This window comes from Marmota flaviventris, chromosome 20, assembly GCF_047511675.1.
Source record: "Marmota flaviventris isolate mMarFla1 chromosome 20, mMarFla1.hap1, whole genome shotgun sequence".
Classification (NCBI taxonomy): domain Eukaryota; kingdom Metazoa; phylum Chordata; class Mammalia; order Rodentia; family Sciuridae; genus Marmota; species Marmota flaviventris.
In genome coordinates, this window is record NC_092517.1 from 16,506,592 (window position 1) to 16,530,874 (window position 24,283).

At 47.3% G+C, this 24,283-nt stretch overlaps 1 protein-coding gene across 1 annotated transcript in view; it reads left to right on the forward strand.

Annotated features, from left to right (window-relative positions):
• The window catches only part of Syn2 (synapsin II), a 148,167-nt gene that overhangs the window by 120,811 nt on the left and 3,073 nt on the right, over window positions 1–24,283 (forward strand). The window contains exons 6-12 of the mRNA XM_027931906.3: window positions 349–411; window positions 624–766; window positions 3,315–3,389; window positions 3,859–3,961; window positions 5,250–5,399; window positions 19,348–19,408; window positions 23,569–23,812. Of these exons, the coding sequence (XP_027787707.1) occupies window positions 349–411; window positions 624–766; window positions 3,315–3,389; window positions 3,859–3,961; window positions 5,250–5,399; window positions 19,348–19,408; window positions 23,569–23,812 (839 nt within the window). The remainder of the gene's footprint in view (window positions 1–348; window positions 412–623; window positions 767–3,314; window positions 3,390–3,858; window positions 3,962–5,249; window positions 5,400–19,347; window positions 19,409–23,568; window positions 23,813–24,283) is intronic.

Genomic DNA, 24,283 nt, shown 5'->3' on the forward strand with positions numbered 1-24,283 from the left:
TGATAATAAATATGCATTCAAAAAAAGCTTTGGGTTAATTAAGACATAATTTACATAAATCTTTAGCTGAGAGCCAATCCTGCCCAGTGTTTGTCTAACAGAGAAGATTGAAGCAGCAAGATACAGAGAGAAAGAACAAGGTTTGGAACAGTTCTTCCTCTAACACGCTGTGTGACCTTGGGAAACTCACTGTCATTCTATGAGTCCAGTTTCTTAATTTGTAAAGCAAATAGGTTGGTCTGGTTCTTTAAGGATCCTCCAAAGGGTGTTCCTAAGAAAAACATGTGTAGGATTCCACAGAGAGAGAGGCACACCTGACCAGTTTGTTCCTTTCTTCTCTGCCTTCAGCTGACACTGCCCACATTCCCCGTGGTGGTGAAGATTGGCCATGCTCACTCCGGTATGGGCAAGGTAAGGCAGGGGGTGCTGCAGTGGTGTGGAGTTGGGCCCAGAGGGGCGATTTTGCTGGAGAGGTAGCTCAGTAGAGCACTTGCCTAGCATGCATGAGGCCCTAGCTTCAATCCCTCATACTGTGGGGGGAATAAAGAAGGTCAGTTTTCAGATGGGTTTGAAGGCTTCAGGGCCTTTTGACTAAGATCTCCCTTTCTTCCTCTGGACATTAGGTCAAAGTGGAAAACCACTACGACTTCCAGGACATTGCTAGTGTGGTGGCCCTCACTCAGACCTACGCCACAGCAGAGCCCTTCATTGACGCCAAGTATGACATCCGAGTCCAGAAGATTGGCGGCAATTACAAGGCTTACATGTAAGTGGGGAGGGGTAGCGTCCCAGCAGATGCTCTTTGTTCATCTCAGCCACCAGCTCTCAGTCGAACCTCACCAGGCCCATAAGGCAGGTTACAGGGAGAGCATGCCACTTAGGTCTGGAACTCCTAACCTGGGATCTTTTGAAGTCAAGGGAGAGGGGGTCTGTAAACTAAGATGAGAAATAAAATTAGTATTAATTTCACTAGCTCTCTTCAGATATAAACAAAAAACTACAGGCAATAGTAGTAGCAGTACATAGGACTTTATCACCAAAGGTGATCATGATTCTCGTGTATCACACTACAGTTGTGACAGACCTGAGTACCAGTTACTGTCATCCCTATGTAAAGCTCATGATAGTTATTAGACCTGCCTCTGTATCACATTATTTAAACAAACACATCTTTGACTAATCAAAATGTGTTTTTAAAATATTTTTGATAACTCTAATTGGGTATCTTTGTGATCTTATATACTTCATGCACTTGCATGTTTTATATGTTTTAAACATTGAAAGGAATCCTGTGCTTCAACAGACTACCAAAAAATGGGTAAAGTTAAACTCCAAATGCAAATATCCAGCCCTAAGTCTAGTGGTTGTAAGAGTAGATGACTTCCCCACAAAACTCTATCTAAATGGCAGAATGAAAAGTTAAAAATGTCCCTCATTAGAATTAAAAGAAAAATCCCCCAAATCGATGGAGGGTGGAAAGCCAGAGAAACTTTAGATGGCATTTCCTTTTGTTTCTTTGTTTTTGCAAAACGAAAAACATCCATGTTTAGTGAAAAGAAGGTGCTGGTTCGGCCTCCAATCTCAGTAGGCCATAACAGAGGTCACATGACCTGCAAGTCCACAGATGAGCTGTCACTGAGTGGCCTCTCGGTATCACGTCTGCTCCCATACTTTAGGGGGCCCCTTAAGGATCTATGTCGTATGTCCCATTGTAAACTGAGATGCAAACTTTAAAATATAATAAAAATATAAGAGATATGTTATTATTTACTCAGAGTTTCCAAGACCCTGTTATGTGTCATGGCTCTATGCTGGGAACTTGAAAGTGAGTGTCTCTCTGTCCCTGTCTTGAGGAGGTTGCTTACAGGGACACCTTAGTAAACCATAAGCTTAGGAAGACAGTTACATTTATTGTGATTTTCTTGTCTCTGAGTTTCTACTCAGGTTTTGCCAGCTACTCAGCTATTTATTTATTTGCTTTTTTCTGAACTTGGTAGTGGTGGCAGGGAAAAGCACATCACACAGGGAATCAAGTTTCCTAGATTTTTATCTCCCATCTGCTGTGACTGAATATGCAGTCTTGGACAAGTCATCCAGCCTTTCTGAGTCTGAATCTTCTTGTCTATAAAGCAGAGCAAGAACTCCAGCCTACTCAGAACAGGGAGTTCAAAGTGAGGCTATTATGAGGGGTTTGGAGAAGAGGCACTATAGAAAGCAGCCAGTACTGTCCAAGTAGATGGTTGTTGTCGCCCCCTCCATATAAATATTTCTCAGTGCCTGAAGTCAGATCTCTGGGGAGGACATTTATGGGAACTGGCACAACTACTCTCCAAATAGTACTGCATGGTGAGGATAGCACACGGAGGGCTCTGTCCATGGTGTAAGAGGACTTTTCTGTCCCCTAGGCCATTCCCTTTCCCATTAACTATATCTTGGTGAAAACTTATGATTTAAAAGATCTATTTTTGGTATTTTACAGTTTACTTAACCCTATACTAATCGGTCCTTCTGGCAACCCTGTGTTAACAGATAGAGGCTCAAAGACTAGCTCTCCCATGGTCACCTAGCCAGCCAAGAGCAAATCCAGAACCAGATACCTGGTCTTCTACCCGCTATGTTGTCCAAGACTAGCTGATTCTTAACCCATGCTCATAGAGGGCAGGTACAGTGGATATAGCAGAGGTTGATGACTGATGCCATCATTTCCATTGAATAGATGAGTGAAGCCCAAAGAGGTTAATTGACTAACCCAGAGCCACATGACTAATATTGTAGTGAACCTCAGAAATTAACTGTTGAATGAGTGAATGAGAGTGCTAATGAAGAAGACATTGGAAGATATTCACCAGAACCCTGCAAGAGCTCTCAGGAGAAGTGGGATTCAGTTTGTATGCCCGGACACTGTGAGTAGGCAGGAGGACAGGCCACAGTACATACCCCAGGTGTTTTATATAGTTATGGACAAGTCTTAGCTTAAGCCTCAGCTCAAGTAACTAAATTAAAAAGTAATGTTAGATTGTTAAGTGAGATATAGGCAAAATTCTAATGGGATCAGAACGCATCCATTTGAAAAACCAGGTCAGAGAAGGCTTCATGGAGCCAGGCCTTCTGAGGTGGACCATTGTGGAGTGCTGAGGGCCTCACAGGTGGGAGTTTGGCTGAGGCCGTGGGGCTGTAAGCTCCACAGACAGACTTCAGGCTCTTTATGGGAAAAGCGGTTAGGGAACTGTGAGCTTCGGTTCTGGAAGGTTTCATGCCCTCCCATTGCTGGTGTGGCTCATGGCCTGTCCTACCCTGGCGGGACCTTGTTGCAGGAGGACATCAATTTCGGGGAACTGGAAGACAAACACTGGCTCTGCAATGCTGGAGCAGATCGCCATGTCAGACAGGTGAGTGAGCAAAGGGGTCCAGTCCCCTGTGAGAGGGAGGCTACCATAGATGAAGAGGTGTAAGAAAGCAGGAGGGGAGCCTCTGGGCAGACAGGACTGATAAAACACAAAAGGCCCAAGCAGCCAGTCGACAAGATCAGGCAAGACTGGGTCTTGTGCTAAATTATAGAGATAAAGGCTTTGCATATCACAGAATCTCCAAGAAAGGAGTAGTAGTTAATATGGGCTGGAATAGCCAAGGAAGGCCTCCTAGAAGAGTGGAATCTGCCCTGGGCTTGAAAAGATGGGTAGGATCAGGAGAGCAGAAAGGGAAAGTTCTGTAAATAAGGGACCACCTTTGATGGTTGTGGGATAGAAAAAGCGGGTGGTGGAGATGGGAGAGATAGAGGCTGTAAGAAGAGCCCGACCAGCAAGCAGGCTTGGGGTGAGCTAATGCTCCATCCTCAGGACACCTTCCTGTCCCCTCCAGGTACAAACTATGGGTGGACACTTGCTCTGAGATGTTTGGTGGCCTAGACATCTGTGCTGTCAAAGCTGTACATGGCAAAGATGGGAAAGACTACATTTTTGAGGTAAGTCTGTCCCAATCGTATCTGAGAAACAACACCCAAGGCTGCAGGCCAAACTCTTGGCTCAAAAACTATGTGGACAGCCCAGACTGCATTTATAGTTTAGAATCTTCTGAATTGTTGGAAGGCCCTAGACAGCACATCTGCATAGCAGGATACCTCCACCGGTGGGGAGCTATTACTTCCAACCTGCTAAGCCTATGCACACCAGGGGTGATAACTGGCAGATATGGGTTCCTGAGGTCCTAGTGCAGCCATTTCTCTGGGAAGACTATAGTGACTTTAGTATTCTTAGTCTGAGAAAGCTTCCTCCTTTTTCAGTCATTTTACAGGCAAGAAAACAGGCCTAAGTGCTGCGAGCCTGTGCCTAAGGCCCCAGGGTGAATCGGTGTCTCCACCTGGGCACCTGGGGACAGGAGATTTTTCTGAGCATCCCTCTGGGCCCTGGAGACACTTTCCTTATCCTGATCCTCTAACACAACTTTTCTGACTCTCTTTTCCCATATTCAAAGAAAAGCCCACGACAGTATGAATTCTTCACATACATTGTCGCCCAGTCTTCCTAGGATCAGGAAAGGTTCCTGGCCAGAGTGATTCCAGAGTACTAGTGTCAGGAGCCTAGCTAGAGTGGGCTTCAGGTTCAGAATCTACCCCCATGGTCTACTCAAACTCTGGGAAGGCTACACCTCCCCTCCCAGAGTGGGAGCAGATGTTTCCTCAATAAATGAGACAGTTGGACTATGGAATCTATGATCCCACTAAGGCAGACATTTCCAAAAAGAAGGACCCATTGCTTTGGGCCCTGAGATTCAAAAAGAATCAGGATCAGTGGCAGGTAGAGAAGGCATCCCAAGTCAGAAGCACAGGGAGGAATCTTATCATTTAATGAAAAGAGCCTATTTGGAGACAGAGATTGTACAGGTGAAAATTCCCAGGGATGAAAACTGCCCATTCTTCACCAGAGATTTATGGGAACGTCTTTGGTGTCTTCCTGTTCCTCGGTCTACAAACTTCGAGCCCTGGGCTCTTCAAGCCCTCTCCTTTCTCTCTCCCTCTTCCAGTTACCTTCAGCTAGCAATCTCCCTCTCCCCCATCCCTGGCCTGGGTGAAGGTAAAGGGAAGTGGCTTGAGGCAAGGTTTGCAGGAGGAGGGGACAAAGGTCCTATTTTCTGCCAAGGACCATGCTTCCAACTGAAGACAAGAACGCCTGCTTCATCACCAGCCAAGGAAGACCAAGCCAGGCCTTGAAATTTCTAGACCCTTTTCTCACCCAGGCCACATCTTCCACCAGGTCATGGACTGCAGCATGCCGCTGATTGGCGAACACCAGGTGGAGGACAGACAGCTCATCACTGAACTAGTCATCAGCAAGATGAACCAGCTGCTGTCGAGGACTCCTGTCCTGTCTCCTCAGAGGCCCTTAACCACCCAGCAGCCACAGGTAAGCAGCTGTGCAGAGACACAGGACAGCCAAGAGCCACTGTTCTGGACATTGGTGGTTCTAGAATGGAGCAGAGGTCAGATACCCACAGGCCTCGATAGGATCTAAGCAGTCTTCTCCCTCCTCCTTGTCTTCCTCTGGAGGGCCGCTTATCTCCCACCATCCCTTATAGGGGCCTTCTCGTGAGCAGTGTGCAGTATCAGCTGTAGGACTGACAGGCATGGAGTACTAGATCTCTTCCCTCTGAACTTGAAGTCTTCAGGGAACCAGAGCTTGCATTCTCTGAGACTCAAGATGCTCCCTTTTTCAAAATGGGAGGTCTCTGAGGAGGAGCTGAATCAGATTGCTCACTAGCTGTTCACTGCTAAATTGGGTTTTTAAAAGAAAGTGGGGGTCTTTCTGAGAAATCTGGTGCAGAAAAAGAGAAGAGTCAGTTTCTTCCTTCTGGGAGAGCAACAAGGTGAAACTCAAAATTAAAGATCTCCTTTCCCTAAGGGAGAGGAGGTGGTGGCCTTGAGTTAATAGTGCCTAACTCAGGTCCAGTCACATCATGGTGACAGTATCCTAGCTGCAGGTCTACTAGGAAATCTACAGTGAAGTTTTTTGTGGAACATTAGGCCCTGTCGCTCTAGCATGTGCCAAGGAAAGGAAGATCCCTGGACCTGGAGTTCTTTGGTTCCACAAAGAAGGTATCTTATATTTCAAAAATATTCACAGTCTTCTCGCAACTGAACTTTTTGTATAATGAATGGGGGAAATTCATTGCACTTGGGGCAATGAATCAAATAATTGAACCTGATCTAGCTTTTTCCCTAAAGAACTGTGTAATTATGGGGAGAAGCTACTAGTTCGGAGTGCTTTATGGATTTTATAAATTAGAATTTATAAATTAGAATTCTCTCAAAAATCTTTAAAATCCAACATCAAACGGTTAGGGAGGTAGAATATAATAGTGATTCAAAATATGGGCTTTGAAATGAGAATGAAACCCAGTTTGAATTCTAAACCCAGCATTTATTGGTGTTGTGACCTTGGACAAGGTCTTTATCTTTGGCTCAGGAATGATAATCACAGAACCAGTCTCATAGGGTTGTTAGGAGAATTAAATGATGTAAGGAACCTAAAACATGGCAAAGTAAAGCACCTGGTGAAGATCAGCTGTTGTCCTAGAAGAAAGTAGACTCTGGCCTTGGATCCCTGCAGCCTTAGGCCTGGAGATCATCGCTGCCGCTTCTGAAGATGGGGGCCTCACCAGATTAGGCTGCACTCAGAAGCAAATAGCTGGAATCTAGAAATCCTTCAGTAAGAAAGAAGAAAGGGCTGGCACCCTTACACTGGAAGAGGGAAGGAAAAAAACAAAACAACACAGCAATGTGGGTTATTTAGGGTAGAGGAAATTACCCCCGACATTTGAATATCACAGAATCAGAGCCTGCAAGTGTTGTTGATACTCATAATAATGAACCTGAGTCATTGGAAAGGGGAATGCTGACATTTTAGTGTTTCATATTCTTTTTAAGAAAACTAGAAACAAAATGTAGGAAATATTTCCAGAAAAGAATTGACTAAAATAAAACAATGTGACAATTGGTAAGTCAGTTCCCTCTCTGAATCTGTTTCCCGTCATATGGGAAAACATAAGAACTATCTTTTCTGCTCTAAAAATATCTTTAGGGGCTGGGCATACAGAAGACTTATCTGTTATAGTTAAAGCTTTGTCCCAGGGTTTCATGAACTGACTTCCAGACCACTCACGTATAATTAAATCAAGCCTTTATTGAAGCACACCAGTGGTGGCTGACCAGAACATAAAGCTGTTCCCCTGATGAGCCCCGAACAATTGCAAGGGCACTCCTTATAAGCCTGAAAGCCGCAAAAGGGATGTTCGGGGGGTCTAGCCAATTCAAGCAAGCCACGTTACAGAAGCGGGACAGTGCAGTCAAGCGGAGGGAAGCCTAACCAATCACAGTTAGCCCAGTCACCCCAGTTACAGAAACAGAGCCCCGTTACCCTAGTTACAGAAACAATACCCCATTAGGTAGTTTTGTGTTCTTAAAGGTTTCTATAGCAAAAGGAAAAGAACATCTTTTCCCAGTCATGACTCTTCTACTTGGCATAGTTGTTTTACAGGATGAAGTCATAAAACAAAATGGAGTCACATTTGCTCCTACTATCACGATCTATCATGCAACAAGACTCTGGGTTCCATTCCCAGCACACCACCACCACCAACAACAAAACAATAAAAATGTCTTGAGTAGAATACTTCTGTCCTTATGGATTCTGGATAAATGGAAACTCTGGGCTAACAGATAGCAACTCTCGAGTAGCCATGTTGACAGTAGCCTTGTACAGTGGGCTCCTACCACTTGATACATACGGTGAGGGTTTTACACCTTCTTTAGCTGATGCACACTGGATCGGACCTCTGACCAGATAGGAGAATCTGTTCCTGGGGCTGAGGCTATAACTCAGTGATACAGTGTGGCTTAGCATCATGCACAAGGCCCTGAGTTTGATCCCCAACATCACTAAATAGATAGGTGGGTGGGTAGTAGGTAGGTAGGTAGGGGAGTGGGTAGTTAGATATTGAAAAATATTTTCATGATTTAAAACATATCAGGCCTGTAACTAGATTTTGTAACTTTGTAAATGTGATGAAATAAAGATACTTGGGTACTAGTTCTGTCTTTTAGTCCACAATAGGCCTTAGTCAATAGTTAGAAATATCCTGTTAATCAGATTATTGCTTGTTCCTGCCCTAGAGAAAAAGTGACACATACAGTTGGCCTTCCCTATCTGTACATTCCATATCTGCAAATTCAGCCAACTGCCTATCAGAAATGCATTTAGGTCTATGGTGGTTGCCTCAAAAAACATAAAAGTTCAGTGTCTTTTACCTCAAAGAAAGCATTAGCTCTTCTTTGGTATAAGCCCCTTAAATTAGTCCATTTTGTGTTACTAAAATGAAATACCTGAGGCAGGCTACTTTATAAAGAAGAAAGGTTTATTTTAACTCACAGTTCTGGAGGTTCAAGGACAAGGGGCTGCGTCTGATGGTGGCCTTGTTGCTAGCAGAGTCTTGAGGCAACATTAAGCATCACATAGCAAGAGATGGGGAGCACATGTATTTCTGTGTCTCTTATTTTTTTTTTTCATAGTCACCGGGATTTAGTTCTGTGGGCTCCACTCTGATGACCTTATCTAATCCTAATTAAAAAAAAAAACTCTAAACACCAGTCAGATTATTTCTACCCTCTTAATATTTTACAATGGGGATTAAATTTTAGCACATGAACCCTGAAGGAATATTCAAAGTACCTATCCACACTATAGCATCCCTTATTTTATAAAGTTTAAATATTGCAACTTAAACATTTCTAAAGAAAAATATATCTCAAAGTGCAGGCAGAGGGCAGGGAATGTGGCTCAAGTGGTAACGTACTTACCTGGCATGCGCGGGCCTCTGGGTTCAATCCTCAGCACCACATAAAAAATAATAATAATAATAAAAATAAAATAAAGATGTTGTATCCACCGAAAACTAAAAAAAAAAAAAAGCGCAGGCAGAAAACCAAAAAGAATAAGCTTCCCTAAATATATGGGCTCCTGCAGAAATCCCTAGTAGTGAAGTCAGTCTGACTCAAGGATGAGCTTTTCTCTGTTTGTTCTCCCATTACCACTGGATATTGTAGAAACCTCCCTGTGCTGGGAGTCAGGAGACTCCCAAGGTCCCTTGTGACCTTGGACAAGTTACTTTCCATTTCTGGACATTTCTTTCCTCACCGATGAAATGGAGTTGAGTTAGATGATTTCTAGATCTCTTTCAATTCTAAAGTCATGTAATAGCTGGAGCTAGATAGGTACACTGCAGACTGTGAAGGCAGAGTTCCCCAGGAGATTGCTCTCCCTTCTAACATCAGCCAAAATTCAGAAGTTCCCCAAACTGCCCCAGGTTCGACAGCTCTCTGGAAGAACTCACAGAGCTCACTGAACCCTGTTGTACTCACAGTCACAGTGGATTGTGGGGAAAGGACACAGGTCAATAGTAAGTCAAAGGAAGATGCCCAGGGCAGAATCTGGGAAAGTTCAAAACTCAAAGCTTCCATTATCCTTAGGATGTGTTACCCTCACAGCGTCAGCGTGTGACCATACCCATGACGTATTGCCAACCAGGGATGCTCACCTGCACTTCAGAGTTTGGAGTTATTATGGGGCTTCATTACTACATCATGATGGACTGACTGGTCATCCTGTTGAACTCAGTCTCCAGCTCCCTGTTCCCTGGAGATCAGACTAATGCCATGTGGCTTAGGGAACTTACCATGAATAACAAAGACACTCCTGCCACTCAGGAAATTCCAGGAGTTTAGAGGTCACTTCCTGAGAGCCTGGCATAAAGGCTAAGACCTCTTTAAGGGCAAGGCCACACTATCAGGTTAATAAGGGCAAGCACACACTATCAGGTTAATATCACGGATGTCTCAGATACTTGCAGCCCCTTGTGGGCACAAACCTTGCCTATTCCTCTGTTTCCACTAACCAACACAGGCCTGGCCCAGAGTGTGTGCGGAAGTTAGCTCATAGCCTCAGGACTCCAGTGAAGAAGGAGATATTGTTCCCGTCCAAAAGTTGTTTAGATTCTAAGTTGAAATCATGACTGAATTCACGGGCCATCAAATGGTGTCTTGTATCTTCTTTTAGCTTCCTCCTAAGCTTGTGACGGCACATTGTTTACGGTTGAGGAGACATTTCAGTTACCCTGGGTGCAGGCCCTTGGGTCTCTCAGACTAGATGGCCTTGTTCCTGCAGTCACTTCCCACTTTTCTGAATCTTTATCTACGTGAATCTGCTTCACGGCCCCCCTTCCACCTGTCATCTAGTCCATTTTGTGTTACTAAAATGAAATACCTGAGGCAGGCTACTTTATAAAGAAGAAAGGTTTATTTTAACTCACAGTTCTAGAGGTTCAAGGACAAGGGGCTGCATCTGATGGTGGCCTTGTTGCTAGCAGAGTCTTGAGGCAACATTAAGCATCACATAGCAAGAGATGGGGAGCACATGTATTTCTGTGTCGCTTATTTTTCTTTTTTCATAGTCACTGGGATTCAGTTCACCCACTTTGCTTTCAACGGTACCCTGTCTTCCCCATCATCAAATGATCATCACATCCACATCCAAACAGCTTCCACTTAAAATCAAAAACATCCCCCAACTCCATATTCCCTTCCAGCTACTGCCCCACTTCTCTGTTCCCAGCCCAATCTTGAGTTGTTTTAGCCACCATCTCTCCTCCTCCATCAACCCACTCCAGTCGACATTCTTTCCCCACCATCCCACTGCAACTGCCATGGGCAAAGTCATCTCCATGTTCCCTCCACATGTAGTGGTCACTTCTATTCCTGCCCTGCAGACTCTGCAGCAGCATTTGACATAGTTGGCTACTTCCTTGAAATACATCCTTTGCTAGGCCTCTGGGACCTAGCAAAGTTAACTCACTGAACTCCAGATTCACATGTCTAACTCCTTTGACACCTTTATTTGAATTCCTAGAAGGCATCCTAAATATAACATGCCCAGAGCAGGATTCTTGTTTATTTTTCCCCCCTCCTTAACCCTGTCCTTATCCCTTGCTTAATTTTCTAGAAGTAATTCGTGTAGGCCCTTGCCTAGCTCTTTGCCCTTGTACCACCCTGCCTCTTGCTCATGATGCCCTAGCCACAGTGTAAGGGCCTTTGTGTTGGTTGTGTCCTCTCTCAGACATGCTCTCCCCTACACTCCTTTTTTAATCTTTATATTTTTTGCATGGCTGGTTCTTCTACGGCAGTGTAACTGGTATTTCCTCAACCATCAGACCCAAAGTTGCCACCTACTCACTGACTCGCTGGGTGCCACCTCTCCCTTCTATAATACTTAGCATAGCACTTTCTATCAGCTAAGCTTACTAAGGTTGTGACATCTCCAGGCACTATAATCTCATGGGCCCACCGTCATATACATGGTCAATCATTGACCCAGATACTGTTACGCAGCATATGACTATATCAAAACTGGGTTTTTTAAAATCATTTTTAGTTGTTGATAGACATTTATTTCATTTATTTATATGTGGTGCTGAGAATTGAAACCAGTGCCTCACACATGCCAGGCAAGTGTGCTACCACTGAGCCACGACCCCAGCCCTCAAAACTGTTTTAAGAAGGATGGTTGAGAGTGATTTGCCCAAGTTCAGTCAGTTTTCCGAAGAAAATTTAAATAATAATAACAAAATGAAGTCTGTCTGTCTTTTATTATTTTTGTTGCTGTTACCATGTGATATCAATTTTACACAAATGACAAAGATAAAATGCTCCTCCTGTCCAGGCAAACCACTCCCACCACCTCTCTCCCCTGCTAGGCCATTGCAAGGCATACTTGTTGAATGAGTTCCCACTGGGAATGAACATCACAAACTCCCTATCAGCATATTGGAGTTGACATCAGGCTCCTATGGAGACCTTAGACTGTGCAGTACGAAGATCTAACGCTGTTTGGGTCCCAGCCTGGCCACGGCGTGGCCAACTCTGACCCCGATGTTGTTACTGACTTGTGGGTCACTCTTCAGAGTCCGGCCCCTCTTGCTGGTCTATTTTCTGTGACTCTAGAAGATCAGGCTGAAAGAGATTCTGGCTCAAGTCATTCACAGTCCTAGGATCTGCCTCTTGCTCCGAATTCTAGACCAAAACCAGTTCAGACCAGTGACCAGCTGCTTGTGAAGCTTCCTCTCTTGATCTTTCCCCTTCCTTGCCTCCAGCTCTCCCAGGAGAGAGATTTCATTTCTTTGATTACAGAAGAGCACCTCCAGCAGGCTGGCAGACAGGGAGGGCGACGGTGGCAAGTAGAGGGCCCACCTACCTTGGTCCCAGCCCGCTCCCTAGCCTGGGGTGGATTAATTATGGAAAATAGGAGCTGGATTACGCTGTGCACGGTTCTGAGGACTAAGGGTAGGGATGTAAGGAGCCTTGGCCATGTCATCCAAAGCAGGAGATGAGTGCCAAAGCAGGAGATGAGTGCCAAGGCCTGATGGAACTGACCGCAGCTCGGCCTCAGCCTGTCTGGACTGCCAGCCATGGGGCTTGGGGCAGCTGGGGCCTCTGACCCTCTGTACTTGGCCTCTTTTGAGTGCTTTAAGGACACTGTTATCAGTGTGGCAGTGACACCTGGTGGCCAGTAGAGGCCAAAGCCCTCAGGCTGTGTAGGTGTAGACCTTCCTCCCAGGACCCAAAAGTCTCCCATCCTCCCAACACATTCATGGACCGTTTGTTGGGGTCCATCATTCAGGATCTGAGTTGAGCCTTGCATCCTGGGGCTCTGGAGAGGTGTGAGTTGCTCCACAGACTCCCCAGAAGAAAGGGAGAGAACTTTGGGTAGAGAGAGCTTTCAGCTCCTGCCAGGAGAGATGGCAGTATCTGGTCTTCTCCTGAGTGTAGCTAATCTTTTCTCATCTCATTACACTGGCCCCATTCTTTTTCTTTTCCTGCAAAATCTTCTGGAGTCGAAGGCTGAATTGCTAATGCAGGAATTTCAGCTACCGATGGGCGAGGTGGGGACTGGTCTCTCTTCAGTGTCCCTCAGCTGTACCCCAGAGCCAGCTGCCTTTCTGTTCAGCTTGTGGGTTAGACCCATGGCGGTGATTCCATGGCGTGGCCTTTGGAAGCATTAATGCCCATCTGGTGCCAGGTGAACATGAGCCGCCTCATCCTCCCTGAGCAGGCAGGCCACACCTGGGGTGTTGTTTCTGGTCTGAGGGTCACAATAAAACAAGGACAAACTCTAACTTTCACTGGAATATACTTGGAGGAGAGAAAGTTAGGCAGTGGAGGGATGTGGCAGATTTGTTCTGTGGGTAAGAGTTAAAGGAACTGCAATCGAATAGCAGTTGTTTCTAGGAGCCCATGATTCAGTGTCTTCAGCTCTCAATGCCATTGTGGATTAGAAATGGTTCCAAAGGCAAATCTGCTGGAAGACACATTCTGACTCAGCATAGGGAATACACTCACTGACACTGAGAGAGGAAACGGCTGCCCTGGGCAGTGGCATGTGGCTCATGGGGCAGCTGACGTTCAGGCAGAGGCAGGATGAGCTGCTTCTCAGGGGCATGGTGGAAGGGTGGGCTGGGGCTGGAGGTATTGGTGACTTAAAACCTCCTTCCAATCTCAGTTGCCGTGGTCCAGATGGTGTGCAGTCACTGGACATAGGAAAGGCATCATAAGAGTTCAGAGTTGAAGGAGTGGGGCCGGGTCACCTCTGGCCTCTGGTGGGACATTCTGCCAGTCCTTGTTTATTGGCTCTCTGGTCTGAAGAGAGACTCAGAACATTTCTAGCCAGATCTTTGCAGCCCCCGCGGCTCCAAAAGCCATGCTCTCCTAAGCGCAGGGAGATCACGACTGGGAAGGGATCTCTCATCCTGAGAAGTACAGCCTGGAGGCTGTGCACGTAGGGGACACAACTGTCCCTCAGATCCCAAACATGGGCTTCAGCTTCTCTTGAGCTTGGAAGAGGTAAATTTAGGACAAACGAAAGGCCTTCCTGCTTCCCACAGCAGGGCTGACTTTAGAGAATTTGTTCCCCAGTGAGGATAAGCTGAGAATGTGAGGAGATTTGGGGCAGGTTCAGATAAAGCCACTAGTGACCAGATCCCTTAACAGACATTAAGAGAAACTGACTATTTTGGGACTGGCTTAACTTTCAGGGACATCTTTAATCACTTGAAGCTGACATTCTGACCTCGGGTGACCTGACCCTCAGTGCCCCTGTAGGACTCATGGACTGCCCCCCTGGGACATTTCTGGTGTCCTTAGGTTATGGGAGGGGCCAGTCCAGGAGGCGAGCTCTGCCCTGCGGTCAGCAATTCCCCTCAGGAAGCGAGGTAGGAGCAGCTCATCCCTGGTTACCTTTCTGACTTTTAGAGGAAGGAAGGTGGGCGCTGGTAACTTCCAGGAGAGTCCAGAAAGGTCCCAAGGTGCTGAAAACGTGCTGTCCCCTTTGCTCTGACTAAAACCTCGAGCCTCCTGACCACATTCCTTCCTGCTGCTTCATTCTCCCTGGGGTCCTAGACCGGGGGAGCGGGGCCTGGGGGAGCTGATCAGAATAGTTCTGTGGCGTGTCCAGCAAGGAGCTTGGCCTGGCCCTTTTCCTGGGGCCAGACCCTGGGACCCTTTCCCAATTTCCTGTCTCAGATATGCTGACCAAGCACAGGCCTTCCTCCTTGATGGGGGCAGCTGGTCCCAAGCCAACAGCTCTCAAGGGTTGAGTCACTCCACGTCTTTCCTTCCTCAGCTCTTCATCCTGCTGGGACCTCAGAAGGAGCTCTCCCCTCTTCCAGCTGCTGAAAGCCACAGATGGGATGGCAAATTCAAGGTGCCTTTGATAAAACCCCACAAACCCTCATCCATGGGCTTGGTTTTTCTCCCAGACCAGTGATTTCCTTTACAGTCACCTCAAGAGCTAATATTTGCTCTTTCTGAACTGACTTTTCTGTATCTGCAGGGACCTTGCCCAGCCCAGAAACTCTCGCACATGAAACTGCTGCGCCCCAGCTGACAGGAAGCAGCGCAACAATACCTTCTCCACTGGTGCATGCAATTCTAACATTATGGCTTCGTTCCTTCGGGATGAAATTTGTTACTATTTAAATGATACTCGTGATGCTCACTTTCATTCTTGCTTTGCCTAGCACTCGTTTACAAAGCATATTCATTATTTTAGGCTTCCCAACTCTTATATGAGATGGATGGAGCTAGTAACTCTGTCTGTGTTTATATATCAGCAAAGAGAATGCAAATGACTTGCCCATAGTCGCATGCCTGCTAAGGAGGAGAGCTGGATCTTCTGGTCCCCAGTTCAGGGGGTTTTGCACATTACCATGCACCATGCTCTTGTGGTGCTGTCCCTGGAGCACAGGGTAAGGTAAGAATGGGCACTGCGGCCCTGTGTGAAGCAAACTCTTGCTTTCCTCCTGATCAACCCGGGGAGTCTCTGAGCTTCCCCAGCTCTGTTCTGCCCCTGGCTTCTCTGATCACTAAAAGCCCCATGGATTCTACACAGCAGGATACGGGCCTCCACGGAGGGGAGCAGCCAGATCTCCTTGCCAATCCCTCACAGCCTGCGCCCACGGGATCTCTCTGCTAAGGCCTAATAGCCCTGGGGTCTTGCTGGGCTCCAGACTGTGCAGCTAAGAAGGGCTTATCTCCTATCTCAGACATCTGAAGAACTGAAAAATGCATGAAAGAATTAATGGGAGCCTAGAGCCAGAAGAGCCTGTCGAAGTCATCTGCCTGTGACTGCTTCAGCCCTTCACAGTGTCTCTGACCAGAGTTTGTCCAGATCCTGCTCAAACACCCCTCATCCCAGAAAGCTCACTACTCCCCAGGCAGCCCTTGACGCCATTCAGATTTGTACTAGACTTAACTTGAGTCTTCTGCTGTAAGCCCTAGGTGCTACCATGGGTCCCTCATTTAATCCCTACCATCTGCCATTCAGGAAACAGATTCAGAGATTATGTCATTTGCCCAAAGTCAAATGAAGAAAGGTGTCATTTCCAGACTTCTCACCCTCTTAGCTGTTCCACAGATCCATTTTATTCTGCCAGCATGTCCCTTAAAAGAGGTGCCCAGAAGTGGTGGCAGAACTTTCTTATGAGGACTGATCAGTCAACCCAGTGACAGACCTGTTATTCCCCCTTTGGGAGACACTGATCCACCTCCAGCCATATCAGATCTTTGACAGCAGCATCTCAGACTCACACCCTCTGAGCTCCCAGTCATTCTAGAAGCCCAGGGTTGTTTGGGGTTTTTTCTTATGTGACTATAAGGCCATTTCCCCGGTTCCTTTCTGTGTTTAGCTGGTCACAAGCACTGGACTTCACATTCTTACCTGTTTGAGTCAACCAGCTTCCTGAGAGAAACTCTGCTGCTCAGTATGACCACGGGTTCCTGCTGTGGGCTGGCTACAAGCCAGACTTTGGCAGTGACGCCAGAGTGGCCAGACTTCTGTGGAATTTGGCATCCCAGGAGACTCTTGGTGACTGGAGACAGATCCCATGGTAGCCAAACCCCACAGGGAATAGGCCCTCAGCCCCTAGCCGACAGTAGGCTTGTGGGCGGAGCCAGAGTGTCTCAGCCTGGCAAGTGACAGTCCTTAGGGACTCTCCTCTCAGTCTCCCATAGCCCCTGAAAAGTCTTCAGTCCACAACCTCGTTGGAGCCGGGAACAGGAGAGGCTCCCTAGGCGCCATCTCGGGTGGCCAAGGCACATTCCCAGGCTCCAGCCCAAAGGACTGCCTTGGGAGTTCTTCCCCAAAGCTTTGGGAAGGACACTTCTGGGCTCAGTTGATCCTTGAGAGTCTCACATGTGTATTTCTGTGGTTGAGGAGAGCTGGGGCCAGCCTTCCTGGTGTAACCCGCTCTGTGAGCTCATCCTGTGAGTGGCTGGAGTTCTCCCAGTAAAATTCATCTATGGAATCTTAGAAGTTTCTTTCTGGATCCATAGTTTCTCAGGGTTAGAAGGACCCTTCATGTTTATTAGATTAAATAAATAAATTTCATATTAAATAGATGTATCTTCTTTTCTACAATATCTTTGTCAGGTCATTCTCCAGCTGTGCAAGAACACATCTGCCTCCTAAGATAGCCTGTTCCGTTTTTTACAATAGTGAAAGTCTGCCTCTCTGGAGCTGTGGTTCACTGGCCCTGCTTCTACTTTCCTGCTGTGTGGTTTTCTGTAACCCTCTCTGAAATTTTCTTGGAGGGTAATGGTATAAACTCATCTTAACCAGAGTCTGAGGCGATTCATTGGTAGCCATCAGTAATACCTGAAATGATGCCCTGGGGGAGGAGGCTGGCGAGAACTTGTCTAGCTGGTGGAGACAAGCTGTATGACTTTTGCTATTCAGTAATTGAGTGTCCATCTCAGGCAGGCAGAAGCTGTCACGTGGATGGCATGGCAAGGTCAGGACTAGGAGGAGCAGGCACATTTAGGACATAAACAAGAGTAAAGTCTAGCTGGGCGCAGTGGCACACACCTGTAATCACAGTGGCTTAGGAGGCTGAGGCAGGAGGATTACAAGTTCAAAGCCAGCCTCAGCAACTTAGCAAGGCCCTAAGCAACTCAGCAAGATCCTGTCTCTAAACAAAATATTAAAAAGGGCTGGGGATGTGACTCAGTGCTTAAGTGCCCCTGGGCTCAATCCCCAGTACCAAAAGAAGAAGAAGAAGCAGAGAGAAGTTTCAAAAGTTTGATTCCAACCATGCCGAAGCAATTAGGGATGCTGATAAAAGAGTTATCTATCTCATGGAACCATTGCAAGGTATACGGGAGATAGTGCATAAAAATAGCCCCATGTTCCCAGGCATGCAGTAAGCACCCAGGAAGTGTGAGCTCTAAGAAGCTTAGTGGCACAGCTAGGGAAGGGGTTTAGGAGGATGAGAGGTAGCCATGGAGATGAAGGATTGGAGAGAGAAGAGTTAGAAGAATTAAGAGACTTTCTAGTCTCAGAAAGAACTGATATAGGTGGGACCATCGTGGTAAACAAAAGATGGTGAATCTTAGATGCCAGGAGGGGATAACTGCGGAGCCTTGATGGCTGGCTGGACAGAGTCATCTCCACGTGGCAAGCTGGATACGGGTATTTCAGGATCAGGGCTCAGGCACAGTCTCACAGACCCCACGAGACTGCTTGGAAGAAAGGAAAAGCCGTGCAGTGTTCTTGCTGTGACTTTCAAGTAGCTGGGAGGATGGGCACTCTCCGCTGTCATGACCAAGGACATTTGAGATGTCTCTGCCTGTTAGGATCCCAAATCCTCTTGTTAGAACAGTTCGAGATAATGTTGTTGTCAACAAAGCTGTAACACTGGGAAGGGTAACACTTCTACTTGGTCATAAGTCTGAAAACAGGCCCTAATAAGCGGGAGGTGACATAGATGGCCAGAATCAAGGCCCAAGAGAAAGAGGGAACGTGGAGAAATGGCATTAATGTGGGAGTAGAGCTGGGAGCCTGTCACAAGTGGAGAGGAGCACTGAAAAGAGGAAGTGGGAGAATGCCGAAGATACACTTAGCTCGCTTCACAGCCCTGCCTCGGAAGCCCCCTGTTTGACGTCACTGTCAGCCCACTTGGCAGGCCTTAGGCCTTGAGAGTGCTTCCCCTGTGCTCAAGTCAAGCTCCAAGTGCTCACTGCCCTTCATACAGATGTTAGTCTTTGATCCTGTCAGGGCATAATCAGAATCACAGCTGGAAAGAGAGGAAGCATGGGAACAGAGCCATGTTGTTGGGCAAAGTGTCATTTCTCCTGTGTGAGAGGGGAAGACAGCTTAGCCTTGAGCACTTTACAAGCATTAATGTCTTATTGCTTCCTTTTAGGGAAGGAGGGTTCTGGGGAAAAAAATGGCTGTCTCCTCCTCTCTGTGGTCCATCCCTGCCCAAAGAGTAGATAGGACCCTGATTTGGCCCCAGAACTGATCCCACCCCAGAGTCCACTCCAGCAGTGAGCCACATCTGGGTTAGTCACCTGGCCCAGCCACCACTCCCCCTGTCTCTGAAGCCACCAACCCTGTCTGGAGCTGGGTGCTGGAACTCCCTGCATCTGGACACCAGGCAGGTGCCAGAGAAGAACACAGGTGGTCGTGCCAGACCCAGAGCTTCTAGAAAGGAGCAAGCCTAAAGAAAAGCAAATGAAAAAGAGGTCGAGGAGCCTCGGGCTCGGGTGTCAAGGTGGTCCCACTCCCCACACTGCCCCCACCTCACCCCAGGCCCAGAGGCTCGGGGTCCTTCCCAGGTGTTCCTGGAACAGCACAAACTCATGACCCATCCCACCGGGTGCTGTTGCAGCCTTGCCAAGGAGCCACAGGGGTTTCTCTTTGGAATTTGCTTGGAGTGTTTTGTTTTTATCTCTTTTGCATTTTTGTCTTCCAGAGTGGAACCCTTAAGGATCCGGATTCGAGCAAGACCCCACCTCAGCGGCCTCCCCCGCAAGGTTGTTTACAGTATATTCTCGACTGTAATGGCATTGCAGTAGGGCCAAAACAAGTCCAAGCCTCTTAAAGTGATCGGTAGTTAATTTTTCAAAAGCAGAAAATCTTAAGCCAAAAAAACAAATAAAACAAAACATAAAAAAAAAGAAAAAGAAAGAAATGAAAGTGGGGGAGGGGAGAACAGCCCTCCGCTTGGTCGGTGCCTGTTGCTGCGTTCTGTTCTCAGTGCTGACTGGACTGTGTTTTTCCTATGCAGTGTCAGCTCCTCTGTCTGGTTGTTGACCTGTTCCTGTTCGTGCTTGTAATGCTCACTCAACGTTTCTCTGTATAACTTTGTGATTCCAGGGCTGTTTGTCAACAGTGTACAAAAGAATCGTGCCTCTCCCAAGTCCAGTGGGACTCTACCTTATGGGCGGGTTTGCTAGTGTTTTTTAAAGTATTAGATGATGCCGGGTGAGCTAGGAGCATGGAGGATGGACAGGGGAGAAACAGGCCACTGGAATAAAACCCAGCTCCCCCGTCTCCTCCCGCAGGCTCAGACTAACACCCCTCCCACTGACCTCCATGAGTGTGCTTGGGATCCTCAGTGAACTGTGCTTTCGCTTCCTTTCTGCATGTCTAGGGTAAATAGAACTTTTAAGAGATTTTCAAGATCTGATTTCCATAGCTTCATCCGTTGAATTTGAAGGCATCCACCTTTTTCCTCCATTTGCTAAAATTTGGTGCCGTTTTGAGTTTATGTGAATAGGCTGGCTTGTGCCTGTAGAGCTCTTGTGTTTTTAGTGATGAAATACAAAGAACAAGCTACTTCCAGGAATGTGTTCTGTATTTTACATCCCAGTGTACGCTTCGTTTTGCTGATGAACTCATGAGAGTAAACAAAAACAAAACAAAACAAAAAAACGGGGCCGCCGATGTGCAATATCCAAGTGAACTCGTGTTTTCCGTGTGTTGATCTCAGACCCCCAGAGTCGTTCCTTCCTTGTTGCTGTTTCTGAACCAGCCATACGTGCATTTTTTTCTGGTGCCAGGGCTGCTTTGTGTTTCCCAAAGCTTGACCTACGTTCAGAGATGATTCTTCAGCAATGTTGGAGAGAGAATGCAGGGAACTACTAAAAGTCCAGGAAGGGTTTGCCCATTCCTGAGGCGTGGTGATGTGACACCAAACCTAGACACCCTGCGTCACCCCAGTGGGTAGGTTACACTGCCTACGGAACTCGGAAGTTGATGCCAGCTTTAGTTTTTAGCTGCTGCTATAGCCCGCCACGGGCCTGGGAATGCAGAGCTTTCTGGAAGGAGCTGTCTCCCATGTAGCTTGTGTGTGTGTTGGACAGAGGCTTCGCAGCTGGAAGAGCCCTCCCAGTTGGAAGCATCTGGGCAGATGATGCGGCAGTTCATTAAACCAGGACTCGGAATCAGTGCCTCGTCTTGCCATCTCCGGGCAGGGCTGGGAACGGGTACCAAGTGGCCTTCTCTAGCACCGTGGCCCTGGGGAGTTCATGCCAGCAGTTTGCCTTTTACAAGAAATGCTTCTGGCTCTACTTTTACATTCCCTCGCACCTCTGTACCGACCTGGCCCCATTCTAGACGACCAGGTCTGAGGAGTCAGCAGGGTTGGCAGCATAGATCCTGAGGGACATGTCAAGGGGCACATGCCCTGGTTCTCCTTTGGCAAAATCCGAGGCCATAGAGAAATGCACAGAGTGTGAATGTTCTTGCCTGTGATCCCTCCCTTGGATGATGGTGGTAGTCAGTCTGTTGTAAATATATACATACACGCACATGTGCACTCGCAGGTGGGTTGCTTAAGAATCAGGTCCTTAAATACCTCCCAATCTGATGAAATGGTAGACAGTGACATTTCCCAGAATGGAGGAACGCATTTATTTTTGTTTTTCGAATATTTTTGTCCAAGCAGTGAGCTGATGGTGGTGTTGCTTCTCTGCATGTTATCAGTGTGTACATCCAGGTGCTTTTCATGTGACATTCAGTGAGCCACAAATACAAAGTTGCCATTTGACTTCAGTCAGGCTACAAAGGTGGGGTCAGCCGCGGCCTCTGAGGCAGGGAGAAACCGATCAGGACTCCCACTGCCAAACGCAAGCAGAGCGTATCACCTGACTGTCATGTGCCCTCAGGCAGCATGCTAAGGGACAACTCTGTGGCCTGAGGGACATCTGTGTCACAGTGTAGGATTGCCGTTCAGGTGTTTTGTACACATTTCTGATGTTGTCCCCCACTCCCCTCTTTTTTTTTTTGTACTGATCCAGCTGGGAGACCCTCAGCCAATGCTGGAGTGTGATTGAAGTACCTCTCTCTTTTGTGACTCTCTTGTACAGCTTAATGTGCAATAAAGGAAAAGTTATATCTGTCTTCAGTGTTAAGTTGTAAAGTTTCTGGCTATTCACCTCTCTGTACAGTGGGAAAGCACGCAGGGTTCTGGAACAAGAGGCTGAGCTCTCAACCTGAATGACTTCACAAGAAAATCCTAATACAGATGATGTGAAGCTTGGGGAGACACAAGAGCTGATTGACGTGGGATAATCTTCTAATCTGTCATCATCCATAGTTACTTGACTTGAACTGTGAACTTCTTAAACATGCAGAATTTCATGTATTTATGTATGTACCTATTCATGTGTGACTAACCCTGATATTCATTGGTTAAGATGATAAAGGGGAACGCGTGGCCTGTCCTAGGGGAGCCGACTTACAGTCATGAGGGCACAGTGGCATAGACACATGGTCCTGCCTCCCCAGAACCCGAGGGTTCTGGTGTTTCTAGAAAACTAAGTACGAATACGACTCTCAGCTCCTGTTGAGTTTCTGTAAGCTCACTGTTTCCAGCCAGCCCATGGGATTGAGGCCAAAAGCTGGATCTTCCAGGCCAGTTGAGCATCATTTCCACTAGTTTACATGTGCTTGTGGGGTCATCTTTTGACTTCTGAGTGTAGGGACCCTCCCAACTCTTCAGCCAAATCTGGGCAAACTGGTTCTACCCTTATCGCCCATCAACCCCCAGAGGAAGAAGGGCTTTTTTTCTTTCAAGGCTACTGGATGGTTATGTGTTTCATGCTGGGAGAAAGGTATACTGGTTCTTTATAGAGGGGCTTCTTGCCAGATGGTGCCTACAAGAATCCCCAGGGGACAATGGGGTTCAACTTTCTTCACACACTTGAAAGCCCCCGAGGATGACACTGAGAGGCAAGAGTGTCTGAGAAGAATGGACTGATCCTAGTCGTGGGAGTTAGGGGTACAGTTTAGAAGCCCAAGTGGGGCAGGTGTGGCAGTCAGACCCACACAGGCTTGGAGCCGGACCAAGGGCAGCCCAGGGATGCCAGATGCCAGTCTGTGATGATCAGTGATGACCTTAAAGCCCAATTGTTTTTGAAGAAACTTCTCATCCATTATCTTCAAAACACTATCGTCTGCTGGGTGCCGTGGTGCACGCCCATAATCCCAGTGGCACGGGAGGCTGAGACAGGAGGATCGCAAATTCAAAGCCAGCCTCGGCCTCAGAGAGGCGCTAAGTAACTCAGTGAGACTCTGTCTCTAAATAAAATATGAAATAAGGCTGGGGATGTGTCTCAGTGGTTGAGTGCCCCTGAGGTCAATCCCTGGTATCCCCCATCCCTCCCCCCCCCCCAAAAAAAAACACTATCATCTTAAAAGATTTAGGACTTATTGTTTAATGGTTTCATGGTTGGGAAAACCAAGACCCAGAGAAGCTTGGCGATTTGCTCAGGGAGTCGCTGATAACTCTTTCTTGGGTTTTCTGAATTCCAGTCTGGTGCTCCTCCCCTCGGCCCTCTCCTGCATCTGACGTATAGAATTTGGGAGTTCTGAGGAGAGGGATGGGGTCTGTCTGGTCTCAGGCCTTCTGTAAGAGAGCTTACCTCTGTCTGGGGCCCGGTCACCCCGGCTTTCTTCCCTGTCCTCCTGATTTCTGCCGTGACTCAGTTGCCATGTCTCTGAGGAGGAGTATGCAGTGATGACATACAAGGGCAGGGACTCCCTTTGGAGCCCTTGAGAGCCTGGGGTGGCTTCTCAGAGTAGAACTTATATCCCTTTGATACTTAACCACACCCTTTGAGACATAGATTCTACGGAGGAAACCCTTTGAAATGGTTAAATTATCAAGTTTTTCTTGTACTGAACCTAGGGGGCCCTGGGCAACCCCAAGGAACGCAGCCCCCAGGCAGAGTGCTGCCACCACGCCGGCTCCCCCCTGGACCACCACTGCCACCTTCCTCTTCCTCCTCCTCCTCCTCCTCCTCGACTCCTCAGCGGCTGGGCGGCCCCACCGCCACCCACGGAGATGCACCCTCCAGCAGCAACTCCCTGGCAGAGGCCCAGCCACCCCCGGCCGCTCCTCCGCAGAAGCCCCAGCCTCACCCACAGCTCAAGTAAGAGACAAGCAGCAGCTCCTCCCTCCCCTTCTTCCTGCCCCTCCTCCTGGGCTCCAGAGCTGCTAGAAAGTTCCTCCAAGCAGGGCTCCTCCTACACATATATATATATATATATATATATTTTTTTTTTTTTTTTTTTGCTGGTGTTGGTGTTTGTATTCTAGTGTTGGTTTTGTTGTTGTTGTTGTTGTTGTTGTTTAGGGTGAGGGGAATGTTGGGGTTGACTAGGGAGGGGTGGGAAGTGGGATATGACAGTCTAAGGTCTAGCTAGACGCTCACAGCCACCCCGCTTTCTTGCTGGGGAGTGGTACTGCTCCTGCACAATTATGAAGTTTTTCTTGTACTGAACCTAGGGGGCCCTGGGCAACCCCAAGGAAAACAGCCCCGAGGCAGAGTGTTGCCTAGGGTTTTTTTTTTTTTTAACCCATCTCTCACTCTCTTTTCTATTCCTTTTCTGTGTGCATCTCT